The sequence below is a fragment of the Ictidomys tridecemlineatus genome, chromosome 5 (genome assembly GCF_052094955.1).
Source record: "Ictidomys tridecemlineatus isolate mIctTri1 chromosome 5, mIctTri1.hap1, whole genome shotgun sequence".
Lineage (NCBI taxonomy): Eukaryota > Metazoa > Chordata > Mammalia > Rodentia > Sciuridae > Ictidomys > Ictidomys tridecemlineatus.
Window position 1 is genome coordinate 48,596,996 of NC_135481.1, and position 12,310 is coordinate 48,609,305.

At 33.7% G+C, this 12,310-nt stretch overlaps 2 protein-coding genes across 2 annotated transcripts; both read left to right on the top strand.

The window, feature by feature from the left end:
- The first annotated feature begins 512 nt into the window (after positions 1-512).
- On the top strand, positions 513-1,517 carry LOC101974425 (olfactory receptor 4K15). Its single transcript, XM_005337986.2, has one exon. The coding sequence runs from the start codon at positions 543-545 to the stop codon at positions 1,515-1,517; it is 975 nt and encodes a 324-aa protein (XP_005338043.2). The 5' UTR covers positions 513-542.
- Positions 1,518-10,403: 8,886 nt separating this feature from the next.
- Positions 10,404-11,369, top strand: LOC101971268 (olfactory receptor 4K15). Its single transcript, XM_005337980.3, has one exon. It carries the CDS (start codon positions 10,404-10,406, stop codon positions 11,367-11,369), a length of 966 nt encoding a protein of 321 aa, XP_005338037.2.
- Positions 11,370-12,310: the final 941 nt, after the last annotated feature.

Below are 12,310 nucleotides of genomic sequence, written 5' to 3' on the forward strand. Positions count from 1 at the left end.
CTTTAAGTATTCTCAGAAATTTGTATTCTAGTATATAGAATTATAATGCAAGAAGGAGGAGATAAAATAGAATACCTCAAGGCAATGATTCCTCCTACTAACCTATTTACACAAATGCAATGTTGTCTCTCTTTCCCTCCTGGTTAATCTTTAAAAATATGTATGTTCACAAAAGTACAAAAAACAAGTGAACACCTTGGTAAGTTTTTACAAAGTGAAAGCTACCATGTAACTGTCAACCACATCAACAAACAGAATATTTCCTGAGCTTAGTTCTTTTCCCTAGACCCCTTTTGAGGGTAAGAACTATTGGGCTTTCAACATCCTCTATAAGCTTTGCCAGTTTTTAAACTTTAACTACATTAATGAGGCATTTTCTATTATCTATACAATGTCTAATGATTTAAAAAATAGGCCTATAAAAATAAAGAAGAATTAGAATACCGAAAGCATAACTTGGAAAGGAAAGCATGCTTAATTAATGGATTGATCTCTATCTCTGTGCTATTCAGGTAACTGAAGATAGGTCCTTTCCAAAATCAATGAATGAGACAAATCATTCTCGGGTGACAGAATTTGTGTTGCTGGGACTCTCCAGTTCCAAGGAGCTACAGCCTGTCTTGTTTCTCATCTTCTCACTGCTCTACCTTGCAATTCTGCTGGGCAACTTTCTCATCATCCTCACCGTGACCTCGGATTCCCGCCTTCACACCCCCATGTACTTTCTGCTTGCAAACCTCTCTTTCATAGACATATGTGTTGCCTCTTTTGCTACCCCCAAAATGATTGCAGACTTACTGGTTGAGCACAAGACTATTTCTTTTGATGCCTGTCTGGCTCAGATTTTTTTTGTTCACCTCTTCACTGGCAGTGAAATGGTTATCCTTGTATCCATGGCCTATGACCGCTATGTTGCCATCTGCAAGCCTCTGCATTACATGACCATCATGAGCCGCCGTGTTTGTATAATTCTTGTCCTTATCTCATGGTCTGTGGGCTTCATCCACACCACTAGCCAGTTGGCATTTACTGTTAACTTGCCTTTTTGTGGCCCTAATCAGGTTGACAGTTTTTTCTGTGACCTGCCTCTAGTGACCAAGCTAGCCTGTAGAGACACTTATGTGATCAGCTTACTAATAGTTGCAGACAGTGGCTTTCTTTCATTGAGCTCCTTTCTCCTTTTGGTGGTGTCCTACACTGTGATTCTTATTACAGTCAGGAGCCGCTCCTCTGCTAGCATGGCCAAGGCCCGCTCCACGCTGACTGCTCACATCACTGTGGTCACACTCTTTTTTGGACCCTGCATTTTCATCTATGTGTGGCCCTTCAGCAGTTACTCAGTTGACAAGGTGCTTGCTGTGTTCTACACCATCTTTACTCCTATCCTAAACCCTGTTATTTACACTCTGAGGAACAAAGAGGTGAAGGCAGCTATGTCCAAGCTGAAGAGTCGGTATCTGAAGCCTGGCCAGGTTTCTGTAGTGATAAGAAATGCGCTTTTCCTACAATCAAAGTAAACTTTCAGGACTGTTAATTTTTTAGCCTTTTATGTAGATATTTATACTGAAATTTCTGTGATGTAAAAGTAAATCATTTTAACCTGTAGAGCTGATTAATTTAAATTATAGTTTAATCATGATAATAAAAATATAATAAATTTTTATCAAATTTAATCTTCTTTCTGTTGTGTCTTTAGTTCTTCATTGACTTTCTTTTACTCATATTTTAAAATTTGAAATGGTTTTTAAGTAAAGTGTTATTGGTTTTCGAGACAATAATAAGATTTACTAAAAATAATTTGAGCCTTTTATAGATGAAACATGAATTGTTCATATTTTAATCAATAGAGTGATTTTTACTTTGTGTGCAGAAGGGAGTACATTTTCTAAAACAGATTTATGTTTTTTAATTGGAACAACAGTGATGAGTAGCTACTGTCTTTCTGAGCTATGTTGTCCTCCTCTTCTTTCTGTCATCATATACTTGTGAATGCATCTGTATTATAGGTATTGGGGTCACTCATAGGATGGTTAGTTCAGAGGATCCCTGAATCAAGTCCGTTGTTCAGTAAAAAAGATTCCTTGCCTTTTGCTAATGGAATGCTCAATGTATAGGAGATAATTCAATTAAATGGAGATATTTTTGAAAAAATAAGACATGATCAAGAAGGAGATGAGGAACAATGTTAATGGTTATTGTTCTAGAGGAAAGCCCCACATCTTATAGAAGAGCACATTTACTGTTTGAAAAGCAGATTCTAAGAGGCTACAGAGTTGTTTGCACTCAAGATGAGCTGTGTTCATCTTGAATATCTTTGGATAATAACTAAAACTGAATGAATGAATAAGTAGATAAATAAAGAGGCCCTCTAGTATGCATAATTTTCATGAAAAACTAAAATTGAGCAAGAAAAGAGTATGGCAGAAATTGAATGAATTCACTGGAGTGTCTTGAAGGGTCTTTTGGTGTAACTGTGTCCTGTGAAATAGAAAACAATTGGTTTCAACAATTTGAACTGACCATACCTCAATAACAAAAGTTTGAGCTACTCAACCATGTAATCAACCAAGATAAACCAAATGACTGAACTAGGATGAAGAAATATCTAACATGAATGTTGAAAGAAGGAGGGAATCAATTTGAATTATGACTTTAATTAGTTGCAGACTTGTATTATAATTTATTCCAGAAACACTCTTGTGATAAGTTTTTTAAATTTATACACTTATACAAGACTTAATGACAGAGTAGACTTATTCTAAGCACAAGGGTATCTTAACAATGCAAGAGGTAGCAAATATTTTTTCTACATTCCACTATACCTCTTGCTTTACCTGTTTTCAATATAGTAGACAGATCTTTGCAGGTAGCCAGTGTTCTCCATTAAGGACTATGGTTCACTTTACTAAATGCTTATTCTAAACCCAGGAAATTCTGCTTATTACAAAGAAGCAGTCAACACTGGGAAGATTTACACTCTTATAGAAAACCCTGAATTAGACGGTATTGGCATATAGTGGGTCAATATTTCAGAGTCTTATGGGGGCACACATACATGATTCATTAAAGAATATTCTAGGAACAGTGAATCTCAGTTCTGGTGGTAACCAGATCATTCAAAAACTGTTTATAGGATTTCATCTTTTATATTGCACTTTATCAACTCCCTCAGTTTCTATTATTCAGATGCTGTCCTCAATACACTATTTTCCCAAATCAAACACCTTCTCAAACACATTATCCCAGATGCAGTTCAAGACTATTTCAGGTGATTTTGCTATTAGAGGAAACCTTTCTAGAGCATTTGTTTTATAATTAAGGTTCACATTTTTATTTTTGCTAAATTTCAAAATTTTATTAGATAGTATTTTTATTATTATTAATGTTATAGTATTTACAAATTTCCATTTCTACTTGTTTTCTTTGTCCTTTAAAATGTACTTTTATTCTTTTTTCCTTGTTCATGAGGATTTTCCAGATATTTTATTTATTTAGTTGTATTTCAAGCATAAGACTATTAGGATCACAGAACAAACTCTAATTTCTGGCAGTGTAAAATGTATACCCACAAGTCTATTATTCTTCTTTACCTATCCAAGGGTGTTTGTATGAGGTTCAACATGAGTTAATAATGATGTCTCTGACTAATCTAGTACCATGTCTTTATTTTACATGTCCTTTTTTGTGAATCTGTAATTTTCCTGAAGAGCAGTGAAAATTCTGACTTCTACACTTTGTCATCTATTTACGTATTTTTCTAATTGCAGCATTCATGAAAATAGCTTCACAGTGGTACAACTCCAAATGCACAAATTTGTCAACCTTTACAAAATGTTATTGTACACGTAAACTTCACCTTTCCAATTAAATCAGAATTCTTCAGTTATATGGGGCAGCTGCTTCCCACCACCCTCACATATTTCAGTGCAGTTATATGTATCTTTATCCAAAGTATATGTATGAAGACATGAATTGGGTGTCAACATACTTTATATACTAAGATATAAAAATTGTGGTATGCATGTGTAATAAGAATCAAATGCAAAAAAGTACATTTATAAAACATGAATTGGCATGAACATACTGTATATACAGAAATATGAAAAATTGTGCTCTATATGTGTATTAAAATTGTAATGCATTCTGCAGTAGTGTATTTTAAAAAATAAAATCAAAGAGACCACTTTGGAATGCATATATAATTTTACACTTACTAAAGCTTTTTTGACATGAAAAAATAATAAAAATGTGGATTTATTTATAGGCTCTCTGTTGTGTTTCTTTGATCAATGAATCTGTTTTTATATTGATACCATGCTGTTTTGATAACCATGACTTTGTAGCATATTTTGAAACATGTAGTGTGAAGCTTCAACTTTCTTTTTGCTGAAGATTGTTTTAGCCATACTGAATTGTTTGTTTTGTTTGGTTTGATTTTTGGTATGACTTTTAGGATTTTTTTCTATTTCTGTAAAAACAAACATTGGGATTTTGATAGTAATTTACAGAAACTTAGATTTCTTTGGATAGTATGAATGATAGTATGATGCAATATCATTTCTTCTAATCATGAACATGAGATGTCTTTCCACTTATTTGTGTATTTTTAAATTTCTTTCATCAACTTTTATAGTTTTATTGTACAGATCTTTCTTGTCCTCAGTTAAATTTATTCATAATGTTTTATGAAGTTCACAAGTAGAACTGTTTTCTTCCTTTCTCTTTTGGATAATTCAATGTTGGTATATAAAATTATTATTGCTTTTTTCATGCTAATTTTTGTATTATAAACTTACTAAATTTATTTATTAATTCTAACAATTGTTGTTAGATACTTTAGGACTCATTATATAAGAACATTTTCAAATATAAATGGTCTAACTTTTTCCTTTCTGATTTGGATTCATATCATTTCTTTTTTTGCCTAATTTCTCTAAGTATTTCAGTATTATGTAGAATAAAAGTTATGAGTATGGACACCCTTGTCATGCTCCTGATCTTAAACAAAAAGTTTTTCGCTTTTCACCATTGAATATGTTGACTTTTTTTTTTTTTTTTGAGAGAGAGAGAGAGAGAGAGAAAGAGAGAGAATTTTTACTTATTTTTAGCATGGGTATCTCCTCAAAGTGACCTTTCTCAAACTTGGATTTACCAGGATTTCAGAAAATTCTACTTGATCCCAAACCCACCAAAAAGCTCTTTTTAAAAATTTTTATTTTATTTTATTTATTTATTTATTGTGAATGGCTGCTAAATGCTTGTTTCTGTGAGGAGATGTGGGCTGGATCTATTATTATGATATTTTGATGACCTCACCAATGACAGACATTTTTATCAATAGGATTTGATTGTCATATTTTGCGTCCCAGCTGAGAAGCCCTGACATTCTGCTTGGTGTTTTACTTGTTTGCATGTTTGTTACTTTGATTAAGTTCACCATTCAATTTGGATATTTGTGATTCATTTATCCATGGGCCTTCACATGCATGGAGTCATCTATCCACTAACTTTGTATCATACAGAATGCTATGGGAGTCACCATTAGTTTTAAAAGTTCTAGATAAAAACAAACGAATAGGGTAAAAATCTCTAATACTTTCCCATATTTACTCCCATATAAAGCAAATATTGGCCTTTTACCATGGCTGCTTTTGATCTCCAAAAATATATATCATATTGTTGATACTGTGGTCATAACTATCATCAGTTCTTGAAATTTTCTGTTAGCTCCACCTCTAATATTACTTTTAATTTATTTTTATTACTCAGTGTTTAAATTTTATTTTATAGAAGTATATCCATACTTGATGTTTACAAAAAATGGGTTATTTTTCAATTTATTTCATTCTTCAAGATTGTTTTTAAAAATTTCAAAGTGCTCACACATGAAATCTAATATTAATTAATTATTAATTGCAATCATTGTGGAAGATTTTATTGCAGTGAATATTGTAAGTTGTTTGACAACTCCAACATAGATTGTTCCTATTATCTCTTCTTTTGTTCAAGAAAATGTTATAATGAACACACTTGCACTTGTTTCCTTGTGTATATGAACCTTATTAGAGAATATACAAAGAGTTGAATTTGCTGAGGAAATCTTTACTTTCTTTAGAGTTGATAAATTACAAGTTGTAGCTGAACTTCCAGACTGAGAAACACAGAACATAAAAAATATTATAAAAAATGTATTTTACAAAACTGTTGATATTGCTAAGGCAATAGAAAATTTGTATTGGAAAACAAATGAGAGTATCTTAAAATATTTGAAAGGCCATTGTGTTGAAGAATTTTGTTCTATTAAACTACAAATGGCAAAACCATTTGAATACTTTAACAATAGATTTTACTGGTGTGAAATAGTAATTGGAGGAAACCACTATGGGGCTTGATGATCACTCACAGGATTGGATAACTGTTTGAATGACAGAAATTTAGGGCTCAGAAATTCTTTACACATCTACTTGTAGTGGACTCAACTAATATTTTGCTTTCAGATTTACCAACTAGTTGGTAAAAGATATTTTAAGCCTGAAAAAAATATTATCTGTAATTACTCCCACTGCAAGAAATTTCTCATTTCTCCAATAAAATTAGTTTCCTGGCATCATGTTGTAAGGCTTTACATCACATTGACTTTGTGTATTTCAATGATGGTTTACATCAAAGAGGAACTCAGTCCTCATTGGCAGGATATGAAGGATTACTATAGCACACCTTAGTGCAGGAGACCAAATTAAAATGTGTCAGATCAAGAGTATACAGAAAATTCATTCATTATAAAAATTCCCTAGTGAATGGAAGTTTGGAAGAGTTAGAGATATAAGGACTAGGAGATTTACTAGATTGTATAATTGTAGAGGTGTTCACTTTTACTTTGAACATATAGCATTTATTTTGAATACAAAAGTAATTAAGAAAGTGTAAATTTACATCAGAATTTGGTCAAGAGGACATCACTGGAAACTCCGTCTGGAAAAGGTGAAGTTCTGTTTTCTACTTCTCTGTCAATAAGAGTCTTCTACTGCACTGGGTGAGGAGTAACTCTGATGGGATGCACTTAGAATCTGAGAAAACTGTGTTACAACTGTACAGTGTCCCTTCTTTACCTGTTAATGCTTTCTATTCATTTGGTGTTTAGACATTTGCTAAACTTTTCATCTATTACTAAATTCTGATAGAATGAAGATAAGGAATGATGTTCTAAGTCTAGTAAGATCAGGGGGATGACATTTATTGCCATTTGCTTCTAGTCTCCAGGAAAGCAAGTTTTATAACTTATGAACAAGAATAATTATGTATACTTATATATTTATTGTCTATTATCATATTTTGAGCTTGAAGATAATGTAAGGTTATTTTGCTAGATATCAAACTTCATCTTTACCAAGAAACAAAAGATTCTCTGAAGATGTATTTTGAAATCTGAAAACACTCCATGTTTGATGTACACTGAAAATGACTTAATAATTAGGTAACCGAGAAGCTGGTGGATATTCTGTGGAGAATCTAAGAAAATCTGACTGAATTCTGATTTCCAAATGTTCTCATGTGTATCTGCCTTTTCATTTCAAAGTTTAGAAATGAAAATATATTGGAGAATAATCTATACTTATTTCCTATGCTAGCAACTGGACTTCTAATATTCTTTTTTTCTTAGTATGAATTATAAACCATTATTCTTAAGAAGAAAATGAAATAAAGTGATCTTATCTATAACATTTATAATTAATAAATAGGAAATCAATGTGAAGAGAATTTTTTGTTATTTCTTTAATTTGATGATCAAAATAGAAAAACCTTATTTTAAATTACTCTTAGAATGATAGATATTGTATGAAATTCAGAAAAGTTTTTCAGAGATAAGATAAACTGCATAATAGAATAATAAATGATAATACCACTTTGTTATCAAATAAACACTCCAAATACTTTGTCTCTCTCTTTCAGCTTTTCCCCAAACCACCCCTCCCATCCACTGCCCTATGCACACATGTATCAACACTCAACTACAATTCATTGACATCAAATCTCCAAATAGCTTCCAATCCATTGCTGTTTTTCCTTCTGTCTTTGTGCTGAGGACAATGATACTCCAGAGGGCTGAAGGGATACACTTGTGTTCAGGGCACTTTACTCTATCCAGAGGATTTCAAAGATTTGTTCTCTTGGCAGTGTGGAGAGTATGAGGCATGGACAAGGAGAAACCTGTGTTTTCCTGGCTTTTTACTCAGTCAGAAGAGAAAATAGAGAGTCACTCATCTCTCACTTTTTTCTTACTCTACTCAAGTTTTGTATTCATGCAGTCTATTAGCTGTTGTCCAAACACTTGATACTAAAAAGTCATTGAGGGTTGAATTTCTTTGATAAACCAGGGTGGATTTCTCGGTTTGATTTTATATACTCTTTTCATAACTGTGACCAGATGTTTACATTTAATTGATTTTTTATTTGAAAAATTATTTTCAAAATTCAGAGAATAACTTCACCTCACCCCCCAATTCTCTTCCATCTTTCAGATACCTGGGAACTCTGTTTCTTCCTTAGATCTCTGCATCCAGCCCTGACACAGCTCCTTGAACACAGCTCATCCTGAGACCCAAAGCCTGTATATATTTCCTTCTTTAAAAGTAAGTATTTTCTTGCTTATATCTTCAAGGTTATATCAATGTCTTTCCTGGCACCCAGTGCTCAGGAATTAAATTCTTTACAAGCTTTATGACCATGGAATAAAAAATTTGGGGACACTATCTCTTTTTCTTGGATGAGTGGGAGCATTTTGTCAGTAACTCTATGAGGGCCAACATATCAGCACTAGTGACTAGTGCATCATGAATACAAGGGATAGGGAGGGAAGGTGAAATGATGGGTTTAGCCAGGTGAGAAAGTTTCTGAAGTCTCTAACTTTGAACTGGTAAATTTTCATGGGATCCACAATTATATTCATTCCTACTTTACTTGACTCACCAGAAATACCATTTTAGTGATATAGATAGGTGGGAGAGGGTGATTTTATAGGACTTAAATATACTTGAAACCTGAGACTGACTTAGCAAATCCTGAAGCATTTTATTTATTCTCTTTAAATTATTACAAGAGATGAAGTAAACTTTATGTTAGCTGATCCAATAATGGGGAATTGAGTCTTCTGTAAGTCAGACAACATCATCTTTGAGCAAGTATAATTATCAGAAACAAAGTACTTATTCTGATGTTTATTGAGAGTGTTTACATATATTTTTGATTACCTGTGATAGGACATTCTATCTATATAATTTTCTAGGAAACACTTTTTGTGTCTCTTTGAGGACAATCATAGTCTCCATTTTAGGCATGCAGACAATGTTCTTTGAAAGGTTAAAGGAGCTGCTCAATTCCATGCAGATGCTTGATAACACAGCTTCAATTTTAACCCAGAATATTTTCCCATTAGATTTATAATTCACTACTTTGGAGGAAAGAGAGGCACTTGGCTTTCTTCTTATTGAATTCATAGGTATCTAGGATTTGGGGAAAACTTCAGGAATGGAAATATTTATTTAGTACATAAATCTCAACTATTAAACACTTAAATAATATTTCTATTAGTACCAAGTTGTGGTAGGAGAGTTTCTGAAGAAACCAATTCCCAAACAACCATATTAAGGTGAAAAGATATCTCCATGTGTTGTAGCAGCTGTTCTTTAGAACTTATGAGAGAGTGGCAAAAATAAATGCTCTCTTTGGTGTATCCTAAAAAATCAAAGATAAGTATCAATCACATCAAAGAAGTCATTACTAGTACCCTAAAAGCTCCTGAGCCCCTCTGTCTCCTTTACTTAACTGTGAATAAAAACCACTAACTTCCCGTATCATGAATTTATCTTACTTATTTAAATGATATGATTTTGAATTTATACTTTTGGTTTTAATGTAATGTGAACAATGTTACTTTTATAAAGTTGTATTTGCCTTTGGTAGAACTCATAATTTTTATAGAGTTCTTATTTGATGGTATGAAAAAAATGATGATTTTTGTCATTGTAGATTAAAGGTTGGGATTCTATGATGGCAAATAACCTGTCTGAAGTCATTTTCATTCATCAATTCACTGATTGAACTTCTTCAATTTTTATAATTCAATGAATCGTTTGGTTGGAGTTCTCTTCTAACTGCCAGACCACCATCCTCTTTTTCCTAAAGAGTTTTGGATTTTTATCTTATTCTGGATCTATTCATTTTATTTTGAGTGCTTCAATGCTATTTGCTGTGAGAGGCCTGCAAACACAATATATACATTTGAATAAAAATTAGAATTCTTAATGACTGAGGCAAAATTAGGATGGTGTATCTATGCTCAATTCACCAACCAATCTCTATTTGTCTCCTGCTCCTGTAGGTAGATATAAGCTCTTCCAATAACAATGAATCATACTCGGGTGACAGAATTTGTGTTGCTGGGACTCTCCAGTTCCAAGGAGCTACAGCCTGTCTTGTTTTTCATCTTCTCACTGCTCTACCTTGCAATTCTGCTGGGCAACTTCCTCATCATCCTCACCGTGACCTTGGATTCCCGCCTTCACACCCCCATGTACTTTCTGCTTGCAAACCTCTCTTTCATAGACATATGTGTTGCCTCTTTTGCTACCCCCAAAATGATTGCAGACTTACTGGTTGAGCGCAAGACTATTTCTTTTGAAGCCTGCCTAACTCAGATTTTCTGTGTTCATCTCTTCGCTGGCGGTGAAATGGTTATCCTTGTATCCATGGCCTATGACCGCTATGTTGCCATCTGCAAGCCTCTGCATTACATGACCATCATGAGCCGCCGTGTTTGTATAATTCTTGTCCTCATTCCATGGTCTGTGGGCTTCATCCACACCACTAGCCAGTTGGCATTTACTGTTAACTTGCCTTTTTGTGGCCCTAATCAGGTTGACAGTTTTTTCTGTGACCTGCCTCTAGTGACCAAGCTAGCCTGTAGAGACACTTATGTGATCAGCTTACTAATAGTTGCAGACAGTGGCTTTCTTTCATTGAGCTCCTTTCTCCTTTTGGTGGTGTCCTACACTGTGATTCTTATTACAGTCAGGAGCCGCTCCTCTGCTAGCATGGCCAAGGCCCACTCCACGCTGACTGCTCACATCACTGTGGTCATACTCTTTTTTGGACCCTGCATTTTTATCTATGTGTGGCCCTTCAGTGGTTACTCAGTTGACAAGGTGCTTGCTGTGTTCTACACCATCTTTACTCCTATCCTAAACCCTGTTATTTACACTCTGAGGAACAAAGAAATGAAAGCAGCTATGTCCAAGCTGAAGAGTCGGTATCTGAAGCCTGGCCAGTTTTCTGTACTGATAAGAAATGCTCTTTTCCTCAAAACAAAGTAAACTCACAGGATTGTTCACATTTTAGATTAGTCTTTGGACATTTCTAAATGTAATTACTGTAATATTAAAGCAAATAAGTTTGACTGGTCTGAAAGATTTACTTGAATTAAACTATGATAATAAAAAGTGATAAAATCAGCCTTAGCAATTTAATTATTCTTTTTCATTTTGTATATTTTTCTCTTTTGCTTTATATTTTTTTCTTTTCCTTGTTTATGTGAAAACTTTGAATGAAGTTTCTTCCTCTGAAAGAAGTGCCACTATGATGTCAACTTTGTATTAATCATAGGCATATATCTCTAAATCACAAATATATCTATTTACATGTATAATATAATATAAAATATTTTATTTTCCTTGATAAGAATGCATTTCACACTGCTCTATGTAGGTGATGGTGAATGAGGACAATTCTGTTTGGGGTTGGTGAAATGACATGAATAACCAGCAGAAACCATTTTATTCAACACTTTTGCAAGTCTTTACTCAATGTGTCTATTAAATAGGCATGGGTCATAGAAAACCAGTCACTGAACAAATTTACTCAGAAGAATTTTGTATTTTGTTATGTTAATTTCTGTCTACTACTAATAAAATAATTTGGGGGAGGGGTACCAAGGATTGAACTCAGGTGCACTTGATCACTGAGCCACATCTCCAGCCCTATTTTGTATTTTATTTAGAGATAGGGTCTCACTGAGCTGTTTAGTGCCTCACTTTTGCTAAAGCTGGCTTTGAAAAACACAATCCTCCTGCCTCAACCTCCCAACTGCTGGGATTACAGGAATGTGCACCATGCCTGGCTATCTTTTGTATTGTTAAGCAGTCATCTTGGAGTAGTTTCTCCTGTTCCTGCTTTCAATCATTATGCACACACTTACATACACACAGTAACCCATTGTGTCCCATTATCCCAGTTGTGGAACACCTATACAAAGTTA